This window comes from Sordaria macrospora, chromosome 3, assembly GCF_033870435.1.
Source record: "Sordaria macrospora chromosome 3, complete sequence".
In the NCBI taxonomy this organism is placed as follows: Eukaryota; Fungi; Ascomycota; class Sordariomycetes; order Sordariales; family Sordariaceae; genus Sordaria; species Sordaria macrospora.
The window spans coordinates 878,382-895,572 of NC_089373.1; the positions used below are offsets into that span (position 1 = coordinate 878,382).

The window sequence follows — 17,191 nt, forward strand, 5'->3', positions numbered from 1 at the left end:
GTGTGACGAACGGCAGTCTGATCTGCCTAAATGAGATAGCTGAAGGTAGTAACTATCAGAGTCGTTCGGTGAAGCCAAAGGGTTCACAACAAGTATGCTCGTAATACTGGTCTCGGTGATAATGATCTATTGACTACTGTCGAACTATCTGACAATCTGAGTTCTCCCGTAGTCCCTTTATACCTGCTCGCCCTCTGCGAGATATCTGTTTCCGGATGTCCACGTAGACGTGAACCCCATAGCGTGTGGTTTACAAGCTGGCTCGATTCGTGAGTCTGGCTCGACTCTCCAGAGCCCTTGCCTGCCCAGAGCTCTTTTCCTGCCTCTAGTTACACTGCCTAGCTTACGCGTGGCTGTTGTGTACCGGTGGCTTGGTTGGCCCGTGCCCGTCATTATCAGCTCGTAACAAACGGTTGGCGTTTTAGAGTGGTTTAGTTTGTCCCATGAACTTTTTGCTATCCCAGAATCTTTTTCCTCCCTCTGTTATGAGAGGGGGTTAACGAAAGAGTCCCAGGTCGCACTACAACCCCCAAGTAGTGGCTCAATGCGCTCTGTGACAGTTGTTGTTAAATGTGATTTTCGAAATAATTCTACTTCTCCCTTCACCTGCTCTACACTCTCTGTAGATTTATTATTATTTTTCTTCGCCTCTCTTTTCACCTTCGTCTCCCTCTTCACTTCTCTCTTCATTGCATCATAGCTTAGGTAGCGGGAATCGAAGTTGGTATCATCACCAATTATGTGTCCCCAGTGCCTATGTTCCAAAGAAGAGCAACGAGATTTTGTTTGATAGATGGGTGAGCATAACATTGTCGAAGAACCAACCATTGAATCCACCTTCATACAATATGACAATGTTGATTTTCTCTTTGGCAGTTGGTGAATAATGCATGCACCTCCGAAGTTCTTTACACTTGAACACATAGCAATTCGCAAAAAAAGTATCCTGATCAGTGTTCTGAAACATTTATCTCTCTCTTTGAAATTCTTTTCCATCTATGAAAGCTGTGTATCAAATAGAAACTTTTATTTCCGTCTTTTCCCCCCTTATCCGTGAGCCGTCATAAAAAAAGAAAAAAATACAAAAGCTATAACAACACCATACAAAGTCTTTGAAGAATTTCGAAATCGAATCGGTCATAAGATCAAACAAAACGTAAACGTGAATATGAATATGAATGTGCGTGTGTGTGAAAGTATGAGTGGGTATGTGTGGTTGGGTATGCTGGTCTCTTTCTCTTCTTTCAGTTCATCATTAACAAGCTTTGCGCCTCTCTCTCTCTCTCTTTGGAGTAGGGCATAGCATGTTATATCTTAATTCAATACCGCATCCACATCCATCTTGTTCGAATTCTCGGTCTCCGTCTCCGTCGACTCCGCGGGGGTCGGTGCCCCCGACTCTGAGTCCGGAGTGTCCTCGGCCTTTTCCTCCTCCTGCGTCAAGTTTACAACTTTCTAAGCCTCCTCGACGACAGGCTTCGGAGCATCGGCATCGGTCATCTCCTCGTCCTTAGCACCTTCTTGGGCGGCCTTCTCGGCAGCCTCCTTGGCCTTGCGGGCCTCCTGCTCGGCCTTCTTGGCGGCCTTCTCAGCCTCGAGCCTCTCGAGGACGGCTTGCCTCTCGGCCTCGACCTTGTCGAAGTGGCGCTGGACGACGGGGCCGGCAAGGGCGCGGATCTCCTCAATCTTGGCGACGTAGACGGCCTTGGTGGCATCGTCACCCTCATCGTAGAGCCAGTCCTATTGATTTGATTAGTATCAGCTGGTCACTTACTCAGGCACGAAATCGCGACATACCTCAGTAGCCATGAGCTTGGCGTTGATCTTCTCCTTCTCCTCCTCGGAGGCGAGATCAGCATACTGGTCGTCGAGCTTGTTGCGGAGGTCATAGATGTAGGTCTCGAGCTCGTTCTTCTTCTCCTCGGTGTCGGCAACGAGCTTGTCCTCCATGATCATGGCCTGCTCCTTCTCAAGGGCAGCGTTCTTGGCGGAAGCTTCGAGGGACTGGGTGGCGCTGACGATGGGAAGCTCGCCCTTGCGGACCTGCTTCTTGACCTTGCGGGTCTTGGGCTTGTCGCCGTCCATGACAACCTTCTCGTGGGTTAGCTTTCCGTCGTCCAAATTTTCGTGCGTTCCACCATCGAGAGACTCCGCTGAACCGTCGAAAAGTTTCCGGCGCTTCATGGGATTTTTCGATGACTTCCCGTCTTCACTAATAAGAATATTACTCACATCGCCGTTCTCATCCTTGATCTCCTCCTCGACCTCCTGGTCCTCGACGTAGTAGGCGCTCTCAACGTTAAGGATACCGTGAATGTTGACGCGAGCCTTGAGCTTGCAGATCATGAAGTCCTCAGGACCCTCGGTGGCCTGAACGTTCTTGACCGAGAAGCGGCCAATGAAAGGAGAGGTCTTGCCGGGGAGCTCATCGGGGTTAGTGTACTTGGCCTCGAGGTCGAAAGGCTGCTTGCGGTAGAAGGTAAGGATCTTGGTGGAGGGGAGGACGTTGCCCTTGTTGAAGACAACAAGGCTGGTGTCCTCATCGGGAATATCGGCGTCCTTCTCCCAGGCGAACTCGATGGGGTAGCTGATGACATCCTGGACCTGGAAGTCGCGGACCTTGAAGACAGGGGAGAGGATAGCGCAGCTGAAAGCGCAGCCACGGGCAATGGCCTCATCCTGGTTCATGGTGAAAGAGAGCTGCTTGCCGAAGAAAGCCTGGATGCGCTCCTTGACGGCGGGAACACGGGAGCCACCACCGACGACCTCGACGATGTCGATATCCTCCTTGGTGAGCTTGGCGTCGGCGAGGGCCTGCTCGAGGGGAACGTGGACCTTGGCGAGGAGGGGCTCGACCATGGCCTCGAACTCCTGGCGGGTGATCATGGCGCGGACATCAATGTCGTTCATGAGGGACTCGATGTTGAGAGGAGCCTGCTGGTTGGCAGAAAGGATCTTCTTGAGCTTCTCGGCAGCGGCAAGGACACGGCAAACGGCCTTGGGGTTGGTGAAGATGTCGATCTTGTACTTGCCAAGGAACTCCTTCTGAAGGTGGTCGAGGAGGGCCTTGTCGAAGTTGCGGCCACCGAAGTGACGCTCGTAGGCGGTAGCCTTGACGGCAAGCTCACCCTTCTTGAACTCGACAATGGAGCAGGTGTAGTTGGAGTAGCCGACATCGACGAAGGCGACTCTCCTGGGCTTCTCCTCGGGGGCGGGAAGGTCGAGTTTTGTAATACCCCAGCCGAGAGCGGCAGCGGTGGTGTCATTGATGAGGCGGAGGGGACGGAGGCCGGCGATCTCGGCGGCATCCATGAGACTCCTGCGCTGCTTGTCGGTGAACCAGGCGGGGACGCTCATGACGAGCTCCTGGACGGCGACCTTGACCTCAGCCTGGGTGGTCTGCTTGATCTTGCTCAAGAACATGGCAATGAGCTCTGTGGAGGTGAACTGGCGCTTCTCGCCGAGGTAGGTAACCTCGGCACCGACCTCGCCATTGATGTCGACCAAGGGGGCGGAGATGAATTGCTGCTCAATGGCGACATCGGGGTCGCTGAGGGAACGGCCGGCGAGGCGCTTGAGGCAGCCGACGGTGTTCTTCAGGTTGGAGATCTCCTGGGTCTTGGCGGGCTCACCGAGATACCGGCTCTTGGGGCCAAAGCCAACGAGCGAAGGAGTAGCCCGGTTGGAAACTTCGTTTGTGATCTGTCAGACAGAGGTTCGTCAGTACTTGGGTGTCCACAGCGTGTGTGAAGGCGCTATCGTCCCGGCGCAAAGCTATCCTCCTCTTCCCTTGGAGACAGAGTCTATGCGATGAGCTTGGGGGCGATGACCAGAGGAAGGCCGAGATCGAGAAGGGTACGTACGACATCGACACCGCGGTTTCTGGCAACGGCAATGACGGTATTAAGAGCGCCGAAATCAACACCTGCAGGGCCCATTGTTAGCGCAAGCTCTCTTGTCCTTCACCGGGACCGGCGATAGTTTGGTTAGGGAGGAAGGGAAGATTGGTAACATACCGACGACAGACATGGTGGCGGTTGGATATGAAGAACTGCAAAAGCAAAGACTATGTGTAAATAAAACTGGTCACTCTGGGGGTATCTCGTGCGGTAGTGGTGGTGGTGTTTATGTATCGAGTAAGGTGGTATGGGGGAACACCTTAAGGCTTCAAAAAGTAAAGTGAGGCCTCTTGGTTTGGTAGGGGAGGGGTAGTCGATAGGGAGATAGAAAGGTTGTGTATGATGCGTGTAGATGTCGGGAGGATATGATGTTGGAGATATGGAGGGGTCGTTGGTTTGCTCACCACAACAAAGAAGGTCTGCGTTGGGGGTATATGGAGGTTTAGAGGACAACAAGGAGACGTTGACACAGGCAAAGAATGGGCGGATATGGAGATGTTCAAACGTTGAAGTCACAGAAGTGGAAAGCGCAGACTGTTGCAGTTGGACCGGAGGCAGTGTGAAGTTTATCGCAAAAGTGGATTCCCTCTCAGCGGCGGGACAGGTGGACTGAAAGACCAAGCAAACTGGAGCCTCATAAAAAAAAATCAGCAAAAAATGTTGCCCGACCACTGGACTCTGCGAACGGGCAAGGCGTGGGCAACAAGTATCCGTCGGGCTACAGGGACCTTGAGGACCCCAATCCTGCCAAATGTGCCCCTCTAACCCCGCCCCCGGGGGGTCCTGTCTGGGCCAAGTCATCCCCAGAAGCTGGGAGAAGCTTCTCGATTGGTGCGCCCATTGGCCCTGCCATCCTGACCTGGTTGACTCGGGCTTGTGTCAGGACTGAACAAATGTCGAGCTGTCATCTTGAAAGGCATCTCTTTCAATTCTGTAACAGTGTAGCTATGACAATGCTGGTAAGTCAGGTTGACCTTGTCGGTGGCACTTGATCCGGGAGACAGGAGTCAAAGTCCAGAAGCAGTTCTCGAACTCATCACAGATGTTGTTACAAGGCACGTCACTCACAGGGCAAGCAGCAGCAGCAAAGCAAACTGAACTGCCAACAGCAGGCAGGCACTGGATGACACAGGACGGCGGGGTCAATGGCATAGCGGCTACTGATAAGCTTTCCCATCACTGCCATCCCATTTTATCACTCCATTCACCCCAAGGAGGGTGTCTATCACCCCACTTTCCTCTTCAAAGTCTGGGTTTTCACATCTTGTGCCCCATCTCACCGCCCAAAGGGACAACAGTCAAACAGTGTGGTCTGGGCAGTCATTGTTAGGCAGGCACTTGCACTTTGACGGCTTACGGACGAGTGGACAAGAGTGATGATCTTCAGGACGTCTTCTTCAACCGACTGTCAAGCTTCTTGTCCGCCTCTTTCGTTCGCTCCCATCTTTCACGGTTCCTGTCAAGCGGCAATAGACTACCAAAAATGATCCCCGATCCTCCCGCCTCTTACAACCCTCGCCGCCCACTGAAGCCTCAATTCATGATAGCCTCACTTTCCGTCCGGGGGCCAAATTCGCCTCCCACGTCAACCAGCGGGGCCCTTCCCCGGAACACCTTCCACTTCGCCAATTGCACGATCCCAAAGGGGCATCCATAAGGCCAAGATTGTCCCAAGATCATGTTGACACATACATAGCCTCCAAGCAGGTACACTGACATGACTGACATACAGCACTGGATACTTGCTGGAGTCGCTGTGGTACTTTGTACATAACACTTACCCAATCCTAACCCAGGCGCAATTCTTGGGTTTTCTTGGCTGCCCTCGTGCTGCCCTCGTGCTGCCCCCCTTGGGTTCCGAGGGGCTCCTATGACTATTGACCAGTCACTTTGAGACGGACTTCAAAACCCCCGGGTGGACCGGTTATACCAACATTTCTTATGCATCAATCATATGAAGATTCATATTTTTGCAAGGCTAGTACATACGGCAGTGCCGGTGATGCCTTCAGTTATCCCGCTCGTCACGAAGTTTCGTGGAAGTTCCAGATCTCTTTGCATCGGCTTGGCAGTACCAGACAGAGATTGGCAATTGAGTTCGTGATGTTTCGGAAGGGAGTACTTTGGAAGGTTGGAGAGCATACTTCACCGCACTTATACACACCACCTGACCACTGAACTTACATCACCGATTCCCGTCAGGAAGCTTCAACCCCTAAAGTGCTTCTCGAGACCTACTCACAAGGTGGGAGTGCATGTCCAGTTTCGACCACTCCCTTCTTCTTCTTACCAGATGCTTCCGTAAATTTCCAACCAAGTTGTTCAACAAGTCTTCCAATCCTGTAGGACAAATGAGCTCTTGGCTCAGGTTATTCTCTGCGGTTCTTCACAAGTTCTGCACTATTACTACCTCAGGATTTGGCTTATCAACATTCCAGAAACGTTCAAGCCTGTTCATGAGTTCGCTGGGTTTCTGCTGAACATGAACCCCTTTGCAATATTCACGAGTTTAGATACATATTGGCTATTTACATGTCTTTCACTGACGCAGCTTATGATACAAATACCAACAATCCAGAAAAAAACACCCTCGTCAGCTCATGATATCCAACTACAAGTGTTGTCCGTTGTCCCAGTAACCACCCCAATGTTGACATCTCCATATCCAGACACAGCCCAAAAAAAGGGGTAGTACTTAGCCTAAGTACCCAGCGTGCCCTGTCTACCCTGCCTAGCTCTACCACTTCTCTCTTCTGATCCCTCCCCCAGTTACCCCATCACCGTCATGTTCATTTCACCATTTTACCTCCTCAGCACCCCGAAACCTCACCCAAACTACCTCTGTCCCTATCCCCTCGAACTCTGCCCCTGCCCTCCTCTCCTTCCATGCCCAGGGGCGTCAGAAAACCTACCGTGTGACGCTTCAATCTCACTCTCAACCTGGTCCATAGTCGACGTCCTCACCCAGCTCGCTCTACCCAGGGGACTCCTCCCCGTTTGTTGTTGCTGCTGATGACCTGTTCCGCTCGGAGCTGGAGCAGGTGGCATAGGCACAGAAAACGACCCTGATCCTCCTCCTTGCTGCCTCTGTCCATATCCTTCTTGTGCATACCCATGATCCTGATAAGGGGTAGGAGAACCAGACGGCCGCCCAACGGAGTCAAAACTGTCACTGCTCGCCAACCTACGATGCGGCTGCGGCTGCGGTGACCCCGAAGGTAGCGCTGGCCGTCCATAATCTGGTACCGCGTCGGTATAAAACCCAGCTCTTCTCAGTTCCGATTCAGAAAACTCGTACACCTGGCCGGGGGGAGGTTGCTGCTGTTGCGGTCCCAACACGCGGGTAGGGTTGCCGGAAACCAGGTGTCCCGAGCTAGCCTGCGCCAGCTCGTACTTCCTCCGGTCTTCTTCCCCCATGATACTTTCTACTCGACGGGGCATGTACACTGACATGCTGTTTGCGCCGGTAGTGTGCATGGAGAAGGTGCTATCAAAGGAGTCACGGTGTTGGAGTTGGTGTTGGTGGTGATATTGCTGTGGGTGGTATTGCTGCTGGGAATGCTGATGCTGATGGTGGTGTCGCTTGCTAGTAGTCGCGGAACCGGCTACGGTAGGTAACATCAATGAGGACCCGCCAGCGTGGGTAAACAAACTGACGGAAGCCATGGAGTCGTCAAAGTGCTGATACATCCCGTTTGCAGACCGCTCGGGCGCAGCAAACTTGCCGACCAGCTTGTCTGGCGGTTGGAGGATGCTCTTGGAGCGGCCGAGGCCGCCGCCGGTGCTAGTGCCCGTGGTGAAGCCCTTGTCTTCTGACGACAGGATGCCCTTGCGCTCCTGAGCGGCGGGGATGAATGATTCCGGAACGATGTTAAGGTCGTCACCTGTCTTCTCGGCAATCTCAATGGCTTCCTGCGCGGTGGTGGTCGAGTCGGCGGCTGCGGCGTCGGCGCGCGGGCCGCCCCACGTGCGCTGGCCGGCGGTGAAGATGCCGTAGATCATGTAGTACCAGTTGAAGAAGGGGTTGAGGACGAACATCATGGGGTACAACCAGATCTTGAAGCGGCGCAGTTTGGCGCCGAAGTAAATCATCATCAGCCAGTTGAGACCCAGCGAGATGGCGATGAAACCAACGGGGAGGTCGTCGATTTTTTTTGTGGTGGTGATCAGGGCGAGGACCATGATGAAGAAGAGCAGCGCTGTGGTGCGAATGGTGTTTTGCATGAAGCGCACCAGGATCAAGATTGGATACCGCTTCCACAGCCGCCAGTCCGTCAACATGCACACTTCGTTGGTGATGAATCCCAAAAACCACCGGCGCCGCTGCTTGATCAGCGACGCCATCGTTTGGACGGCTTCGGTCTTGCAGAAGGCGGACGTGCACATCTGGATCTGGTACCGCTTCTTGGCTCCGATCATGAACAGGTGCGTCAGCCAGCGGTCCTCGCCCAAGTGCGACTTTGCGTAGTCGAACAGATCTTCGCAGTTCTCCGCTTTATCGGCGAAGTAGTACTTGGCCATTCTCCTGAAAGCAGAAAACCGGAGCATGGTTAAAGCGCCCGGCAAGCAGGTGACGGCGCCGCACCCGGACTCGACGGTGCGCTCGAACAGCTGCCCGTGGATGTACTCCATGTCCTGCAACAGGGTGATCAAGCTATGCTTCTGCGTCGTGGAGGTGATCACCCCCGTCATGGCCAGCATGTCGCGCCGGTTGCCCGGGCTGAGCTCCATGTCGTAGACGAAGTTCTGCAGACACACCTTGTCGAGGATGCAGTCCGAGTCGATGAACAGGATGAACAGGTTGTCGTTGCGCTTCAGGTACTCGCGATATACACGGTCGATCAGCTTGAAGGTCATCTTTTGGCAGTGCCTTTTCCCGCCGTGCGGAAAGCGGGAGACGGTGATGCGCGCGTTTTTGTAGGCGACGTCGATCGACTTGGGGTAGGATTCGAGCGTCAAGGGAACGCCCAGCTTCTCGATGGTGTTCAGGTAGAGCTCGTCTTCTTGGTCGCCGTCGAAAGAGAGGAAGACGTGGATGCAGGAAGGAGGGTAGTCGCAGTCGACGACGGAGTCGATGGCCGTTATAAGCACTTCGGGGTCTTCTTTGTAGCAGGGCATGACGATGACGACTTTGGGCGCGGACACTTCGTCGAGGACTTGCTTGATGCGCTTGGTGCGGCCCAGTTGGTGAGTGACGATTTGGTAGACGCAGAAGAGCCAGGGAATAGTGAGCAGGCCGGCGAAGCTGTAGAAGGCGAACCATTGTAGGAAGCCGACCATGGCTGTTGGCCAGACTTTGACGACTTGGCTTGGGAGTGGGAGGGTGACGATCATGATGGGTAGGAAGATACATCTAGAGGGATCAGTCATGTTAGCCAGACATTGATGGCCGTAAGGAGGGTTGAGGCGGAACATAGGTACCTCAGCAACATAAACGCAGTCCCTATTATCACTGACAACACCCTAACCGTCCAGTGTTCTGCCTTCATGAATACCTTCACGAGGCAATACATGAACGCTGCGATCCATAAGAACCACTCGAGACATGCTGCAAGCATGACTAGTCCCACGATGGCCGTATAGACGATCTAAAGGCGAGAGCACAGTAGTTAGCTAGGACATCCTCTTCATCCTTCACCGAGGCCCGAGATGCAATGTAGGCTTACCTCTTTCACCGGCCATTCATCCTCCCCCAGATAGTTGATAGTCATGTTGCTTCGCTTGTCCCTTCTTTCTCCTTCCCCTAAATCTTCTTTTCAATTCAGTAACTCTCTATCGCTCGCAAGAAACAACCAGGCGCAGGCAAGTGTCGATATTGTCCGGTGTGGGTATATAGCAGCCTCTCCAAAACCACCAAGAGAAGGAATGAATCAGAAACCGTTAAAACCTGCAAAGAACGCAGAGAAGCCCAGGGGGGTGTCACCTTCTACACCCTTCCTCTCCTTCTCTTAACCCGCATATGTCGAGGCGGGAAATAACTTTCAACCCAACAAGCGGTGTCCCCTCCCGAAGACGGAGACGGGGACGGGGACGGGAAGATGCAGCAAACGCGAGATCTTTTCCTCTTCTCAAAAACGTGAAATTTTTGTTGATGTCTGCCTGGGTCGCCTGAGTCGTCTGAGTCGTCAAGACAGCTTGCTCGGCGGGTGGTTGCAGGACGAGACAAGACGATACAACACAACGCACGCCTTTGAACACGACATGTGTATGTATGTAGATCCAGCGGCCGGGTAGGAAGGGCAGTGTCTCTCTTTCGTGGGGGTTGGCGTTTCGATGAAGACACACTTTCGTATAACCATAGGAGGGAGGGGCAAAGCAAGAAGCAAGGCAAAACTCCTGTTCCCGAAAGCAGATGAGGGGATGGGAATCCTCCAACATCTTATTCAAAACTGGCACACTAGTATATCCCCAGCGCCTTGTCTTGTCTGTATACCGCCTAAATTACTACTTACCTGCACTCTGCACCAGGCTTCATGTTGTGCTCTCTCGACTATGTGTCTACTTTCGGAGACCTGGACACCTGGGCAAGGGGTTAGAATCAATCGTGTGAGAATGCATGTCCTCCGAGCGAGCAAGGAATTAAAGCAATGAACCGAACCGGAAACTATGAAATTGTTCAAAGAGAACAATCGAGACGCTGCAGTAGTAGTGATGATGATGGCAGCCGGAGAATGTAATGTTGCCTGCCCACCCAGGACTTGAAGCCAAAGGCACATACTGCCGAGCCGAGAAGCTGAACAAATTGAAGCTGACGACTCGAAAAGCAAGAAAACGACGTTGGATATAGAAAAGATGACAAGAAATCTGGTTCTGGCCAGACGGCAACGGGATGTCCAATATCGAGATAAATGAAAAGATGGCTTTTTAGCCGGCGTCGGTCACCACCCAGCCGGCCACCCGGCCGCTTCCCGTGTTTATGTCGATGGATTTGTTGTTGTTATTTTTAACGTCTACTTCCGCCTCCCGTAGATTTTATGTCGATGGATGTGAGAAGGAAGGAATACATTGGCAGAATCGGCCCTTTCTTTCTGCAGACGGAAACTGAACAGAAAAAGAATAATATGGTATCAGAAGCTGGAGGTGAAGAAAAGGATCTTCGCACAATTCTGGTTTCGGTCAATCATTCATCAAAGCCAAAACATCTACACATCAACCGCACTCAACGGAGGATATCGTTATTCGTCCCAAAGTGAGACATTGAAGAATGCAAGAAAACGACGCGTTGATCTACATCTGAATTCTTCTCTCCGGTTTTCTCAGATTGGAGAAAGTCAACCAATATTTCTTCAGTGAAGTCACGGTTGGAAAGAAAAATGCTTGACGTTGAAACACTGCAATGACACAACAGCCCCATCCCATTTACGTCCATCTCATATCTCATTTGACTGGCACGATTCAATGGGTCGAATCAAACTCGATAATAAACATTAGCGTACTCAGGAAACACAACATCATACCTACATATCTATGCTCGTATCCACGACCACGACCGACCATTCCCGCGATCATGAGCAGCAGCAAAGTCGTGTATTGTAGTGCACAAACATGATGCCCGATGGAGCAGTGGTGTAACCGTAACCATAACCAAAACCTGTGGCTGTTACCGTTACCGTTACCGTTATCGCCGACCCTTCCATTTGTGCTGGAGCCACAACCGTCCGCCTCTTGCTTGCCGTTGCGCTGTTGTTCTGAGAGCTTGGGCTGTGTGTATCCGCTGCGGCGAAGACCATTGGATTCCACGAGATCGAGTTTCTAGAAGAAAGTAATGCTTGTGTGTCCCCCGGCCTGGAACGGAAAAGGGATCTAGGCAAAAGCTTGTTTACCCTCTTTGGTAATGAGGTTGAGTGTAGACGGGAGGTAGTGAGGTAGTGCGGTAGAGTGGTACGCAAAGGGAAAGGGAAACACCCGTACCAAACTTTGAGTAACCTCACTACAACTTTGCTTTGAGTAACTCACCCCATCCGGGTCGCTACCTTCCCTTATTCACTTACCAACACTACCTACTTTTCCCTGCCTACGACCGCGAGTTGAGGACCTAAAACGAAAGGAAAGTGTATGTAGAATCACCTGAGCTCAGGCTTAGCTTCTCACCAGGCACTCAACACGGTTCGGTGCTAGGAGCCTGGAGAAGATCAAAAAAAAATCTATCTAGTATTTTCTTTTTGGTTTTCGCTTCTTCTTGCTCGCATTTCTCGTCAACGTCAAGTACACCAAACACGCGCCCCATTATTTTTCCTTCCTACGGCGCATATCTTATTCCCTCTCCCCTTTTCATGTTCTGAAGCCGTCAGGTTCTCCTCTAGGTAAGAGGTCGTCTTTTGTGCTTCCTCACGGCCGTCAAGCGATTCAGTTAGGCTGACCCTTCGCTGTGAGCAGCAACACTACCTTTAAGCCCTCCCCTGTCAGTCCGATGCGATACTGATATGCACCCCAGAAGAACTGGAAGCATACAGTGACCCAGATCCAGTCCTGCCAGTGTGAATAACAGTTCCACCGCTAGTGTAAATAGCCGGTACCGCTCGCTTAGAAGGGTTGTTTGGTTGTCCGCGTCACCCTTCTTTCCATCGCCCCTTCCACCTCCCAACATTTACTTGCTCACCCCATGCTAACCGCCAACGACCATTGTCTGCCTAGCCCCTTGTCGTCGAGTATACGATAGCTGGTATACTCGCCGGGGGTCGGCCGGGCATGGTGCTGTGCTGTTGGCTTACGCCTGTTGCTTGTGCTTGTTGCTCTCCAAGGGAATGAGGAGTGGAAGTGCCAGCGAATTCTGATCTGTGATCTTGTGAACTGCTTTGAAAAAGCTACACGTGGTCTTGTTTGCTTGCTGTTGCTGTGTGAGCTAGTTGCTTGCAAGATGAATCGTCGAACTATAGCGGAAGCGATGCGCTTCTTGTCCACGGTGGTGTAGTTGGAAGAATAGTACGTATTCTCGCTTCCAGCCCATGATCAAGTCCTAATATTCCAGTTAGCATTCCATGTTGCTTGAAGAATAACCACGAATACCGCAAGGCCTCGAGTTATCCAGAATCTGTAGGGTCGAAGGATCACCAGTTGCACTTAGAGACCGTCAAGGAGCATGTACGTGGTTGTCGGGCACCTCTTAACCCGGCGAGCTTGATCCTGGATAACTCGAGTCTTTGCAGCAATGAATGACTTACCAATCAACATCACTAAGCTGCAACTTCCTCACCCGCTGCCCACCCCGCTCCTTGTTTCCCCGAGGATCGGAGCGGTTACTATGGTGATGGGCACCAAGTTTCTCGTTACCACTACCCTCGTAGTCATCGTTCTCCCGAAGATCGTAGTTCAGGACGAGGTTCTTGATGCGTTGCTGCTCTTCCTTCTCCGCCTGTTGCTTCTTCTTCATAGCAATAGCAAAGTGCGAGTCCGAAGGCAGTTCAACGGTGCGAGTCTGTTGGCGATTACCCTTCTTCGTCAAGAGAGAGAAAGCCATCTTCTCCCCAGAGGGAGGAGCGGCAGCATCCGAGGAGGAGGGTCCAGCGGCCTCGTTGGCGACAGAGGCCTCGCCACCACCACCAGCCCCCGTGCTCTCGCGAGGCTTGAGCTTGATGGGAAGTGGCAGATCAAACTGCTGCTTGCGCTCAAACTTGCGGGAATCAAGGCTCTCGGCCATCATCTTGGCAAACTCGCGCTCGAACTCGGCTTCCTCCTCGGGATCAACCTCCGTCTTCTCTCTGGTGACGACAATCTCCTCCTCTTCAGATTCGCTGTTATACCTCGAAGTGGTATCCTGCTGGTCGTTATCCTCAGCCTCGCCATCGTCGTCATCCGACTCGTCGTCCTCGTCCTCATCTGGGACCATGCCGTCTTCGTCGTCGGACACGTCACTATCGTTGTCCTCGGGCTCGACGACCCGCTCAACTCCAGATGTCTTCTGATCCTGGGCCATGGCCAGCTGGAACACCTTGGAGGCCTCCTCAAGGTTGGAGGCGAGCTTCCACTGCGGCCGGGTGAGGGAGAAGATATCCTGGACGAGGAACTCGACGTCCATGGGCAGCGGGTTCTTGGTGTAGATGTAATACTGGAAGAAGGAAAGGAAGAAATCTAGCTTCTTGCCAGCAGCACCCTTGTTGAAGAACATACCGCAGGTCTCAAGGATGGTGGAGATGAGGCGGATGCGGAAGAAGTCGTCGGGCATATCGAAGGGGTTGATGCGGCCTGGTACAGGCGGGCCGCCGTGACCGAAGGTCATGATCTTATACATGGTGTCGAAGATGACGGGATGCTCCAACATTCTGTAGTTATAGAGCTCTCCAAGGTACTTGACCTCTGCGATGCGGCGCTGGTTGAACTTGAAGTCGTTCAGCTCAAGACCGAGGCAGATAGACTCGGTCACTTGATCAATGACTCCCACAACAAACTCGCCATGATACTTGTAGAGAGCGCTCAGCAGGATGGCCAAGAGATGGATGTTACCATACTTGACTTTTCCGGGCTTGGAGAAGACCTTGTGCAGGATCGCGACAACTTCTTTCTCTTCCCAATGCAGCCTGCGGATATGTCTCAAGATCTTGCTGTAGTTCCTCTTGGTGAGATCGCCATAGATCAGCTTGCGGATGAAGAGCTCCATAGGCGTTCTCTCTTTCACTTCGATGGCAGGGCGCTGCGGTGGGTCAACATAATAGACAGCATTCTCAATGAGCATCCTCTCGGCCTGTCCAATATGCTGGACAGACTTCTTGCGCTGCAGCGTCTCCAAGAAAGAAGCCATGCGCGGAGAAGTCTCAGGATTGCGAAGCAAGTACCGGCCGCAGTTCTCAAGGAGATTGCAAATGATCTCAATGTTCATCCGCGAAAAGTCATCCAAACTGACCTTGAGACAATGGAAGACAACATGCTCCGGAACAATGCCAAACTTGGTCAACTCGGCCAGGTAGCGGATGTTGCTCAGTCTGACCTGTCCAAGGAACTCTTTCTCCTTGCGCCGCTGAAGACTACGGAACTCGTTGTCAAGGTAGTCAACAAGACCCCTGGGGATATCAGGCATGTATTGACCAAGCGTAGCAACAAGCCTGGCCCAGTTCGGAAGGAGATCGGTACGCCCCTTAGGAACATCGGTCAAGGCCTTGATGAGACGGTTGCGGGACGCCTTGGAGTTGAGAAAGCAGAAGTCAATAGCCATCTGGTCAATGGCGTCCTTGCTGATGAGCTCAGGCAGACGCACAAGAAGGGCGTCAACCTGGGCGCCAATTGTTTTGTTCGCAATGGCGATGGACTGGTCATCGGCAGCAGCCTCGGCGGCCTTGGCCGCTTCCGCAGCTTCGGCAGGGTCAATCTTCCTGCCAACCTGCTCATCGTCTGCCTTCTTCTTCTTAACTTCTTCAAGCAGAATACCAGGGACTTTTCCCTTCAGATCGACCAAGTTTTCGTAGAAGCGACGCTCTTCTTCGTCCTCCCATATTCCGGGCCCTTCACCCTGTCCACGGAGGTATTCGCCAGCCTTGACCAAGCCAATCGTACCATTCGCAGAGTTGCCCTCGTCAGTGTCCTTCAACTCGGGCATCTCGGCGCCAATGATGTCGGCAATAACCTGGGCATTGGAAACAAGACGTTCTTGAGCCTTGACCTGCTTCTCAAAGTTTGACTGGCGATCCTCAAAGACCTCTCCCGACTTGACATAGGCCTCCGCATTCTTGCGGGACTGGTTGTAGATAGCCTTTTGGTCCCGAACAAGGTGGCCCTTGACGTCCTCGAAGTAGCGTTTGAGGATATTTTTGAAGCGCTCCTGCAACTCGGGGGACGCAAAGGGACCATCCTGATCCGTACCAGCAGTGCCTTCTTCCTTGTCTTCGGATCCCTCACTTTCAGTCTCCTCGACGCCCTTGGTAGCGCCATCCTCCTCCACGGTTTTTCGGCCATCTTGTCCCGCAGCCTTGATGCCCAAGATATCCCAACTGAAAGCCTTGACGAAAACAACGAGCAGGGGTAGGTTGGCGTGGTCCCGATCGTGGTTCAAGAGGTCCTTCAGAACCTCGAGCGGAAAGGGCTCAGCGCCGCCTCCCTTGCCCGGCGAACGCGGCTTTTGCTCGGGCCTGGGTCCCGTGGTCGGTCTCGTAGCGTCGTCGGGGCGAGCAATATCGTCGAGGGTTCGCAGGACGTCAACAAGCCAGAGTTCGGTCACGACTCGGAGGAGAACGCGTTGCCGAACCAAACGGTCCTTTTCTTCCTTCTCTCTCGCTTCGGCGGTAAGCGTCTTGAGGAAACTCTTATCGGGGGTGGCCATGCCCTTGCCCAGAAGCCACCCCAAGTGTTCGGTAAAGTCGGCGGGCCCGAAGCGCTGGTGCAACGCGCTGACGATCTCGACGCCGGCTTCGATGTCTCCGGGGGACTTGAGCTTGCAGAGGCCCTCGTAGCATGCTGAGATGATTTCGGAAAGATATTTGGAGAGGCTGACGGTGCGGATCTCCTGGAGGAAGGTGCTCTGGGTGGCGGCGGAAATGGTGGTCCGGAGACGCTTGATAAAAGCAGTGTTTTTCTTTAGTGTAGAGTCGAGGGACTTGCTGACGGGAAAGAGATCTGGAGGGGTGAAGAGAGGATGAGTATTGGTTGACTTGGATGTCGGGCGCAGACAGGACTTCGTATGGAGGAGGGATCGATCGTACCTTTCTCGCCGTTCCAAGCCCTCGAGTTCAACGCTCGCAGCTCACCTACAAAACTGTCAGTCCAACCATGCCGAAGAGCCAACAGGCTAAAGTAAACAAAGCCGGGGAGAGAAGGGGAGGGAGGACTGCAACTCACGCCGTCTTTGGCGATCCATACTGGGCGATGATGGAGAGGGTAATAGTCTGTAATTCCAAATATTATAAGTTGCCAGAGCAGTGGCATGCACTGGTGGATATGCTAAGGGTTGAGAAATCGGTAGCGGCAATCCCCATCAGCAATGGTAGACATCGGTGACGTGATACGGCAGGGGAGCAACGGAGCAGGCCACTGAAGGCTCTCGGACTCGGATGAGCTCAAAACGAGCGAGGACGAGGACGGATGACCGAGAGACGGCGGCCGCGGCGGTGGTGGTGGTGTTGGTGTTTGTTTCGGCCAGAGTTGCGACTTTCCGTCAAGGTGTCTGGTTGTAGAAGCTGAGTATCATTCGAAAGCCCCGGGGGCGTCACGGTGGAAGGGGAAACGCGGTTGTCGATAAACGATAAGAAATGGATGGAGTTGCCGTTCACGGACAGGCCAAGCGGGCTCTTCAGAAGGTTGGTTGGCGCGGTTGGTTCCAGGTTGTCTGCGTGGGTGGAGGAAAAAGTGTTGCGGGCTTGCGACTCGCC

General features: G+C 52.9%; 3 protein-coding genes across 3 annotated transcripts; all 3 read right to left on the bottom strand.

The window, feature by feature from the left end:
* Positions 1-494: 494 nt before the first annotated feature.
* SMAC4_01721 (uncharacterized protein) lies at positions 495-4,531 on the bottom strand. Its single transcript, XM_024655263.2, has 6 exons — positions 4,304-4,531; positions 4,017-4,051; positions 3,864-3,925; positions 2,233-3,702; positions 1,798-2,091; positions 495-1,740 (listed from the first exon to the last, which is right to left on the bottom strand). Exons 2-6 carry the CDS (start codon positions 4,027-4,029, stop codon positions 1,456-1,458), a joined length of 2,124 nt encoding a protein of 707 aa, XP_024511167.1. The 5' UTR covers positions 4,030-4,051; positions 4,304-4,531; the 3' UTR covers positions 495-1,455.
* Positions 4,532-6,388: 1,857 nt separating this feature from the next.
* Positions 6,389-10,469, bottom strand: SMAC4_01722 (uncharacterized protein). Its single transcript, XM_003348652.2, has 3 exons — positions 9,566-10,469; positions 9,357-9,487; positions 6,389-9,252 (listed from the first exon to the last, which is right to left on the bottom strand). The coding sequence occupies exons 1-3, from the start codon at positions 9,608-9,610 to the stop codon at positions 6,747-6,749; spliced, it is 2,682 nt and encodes an 893-aa protein (XP_003348700.1). The 5' UTR covers positions 9,611-10,469; the 3' UTR covers positions 6,389-6,746.
* A 1,113-nt stretch (positions 10,470-11,582) lies between these two features.
* On the bottom strand, positions 11,583-16,680 carry SMAC4_01723 (uncharacterized protein; the record flags this gene model as incomplete). The annotated part of the gene is made up of 4 exons (XM_003348653.2): positions 11,583-12,855; positions 13,061-16,439; positions 16,526-16,570; positions 16,662-16,680. The coding sequence occupies 4 exons, from the start codon at positions 16,678-16,680 to the stop codon at positions 12,849-12,851; spliced, it is 3,450 nt and encodes a 1,149-aa protein (XP_003348701.2). The 3' UTR covers positions 11,583-12,848.
* Between the last annotated feature and the right edge of the window lie 511 nt (positions 16,681-17,191).

Bases quoted from the DNA above. Each gene is read 5' to 3' on its own strand.
- SMAC4_01721 (XM_024655263.2), bottom strand. The intron at 3,703-3,863 runs GTACGTACCCTT...TCTGTCTGACAG, and splicing joins GAAACCGCGGTGTCGATGTC to ATCACAAACGAAGTTTCCAA. The intron at 1,741-1,797 runs GTATGTCGCGAT...TCAAATCAATAG, and splicing joins CCAAGCTCATGGCTACTGAG to GACTGGCTCTACGATGAGGG.
- SMAC4_01722 (XM_003348652.2), bottom strand. From the start codon at position 9,610: ATGACTATCAACTATCTGGGGGAGGATGAATGGCCGGTGAAAGAG. The intron at 9,488-9,565 runs GTAAGCCTACAT...TCTCGCCTTTAG, and splicing joins ATGAATGGCCGGTGAAAGAG to ATCGTCTATACGGCCATCGT. The intron at 9,253-9,356 runs GTCAGTGATAAT...TGATCCCTCTAG, and splicing joins CACTGGACGGTTAGGGTGTT to ATGTATCTTCCTACCCATCA.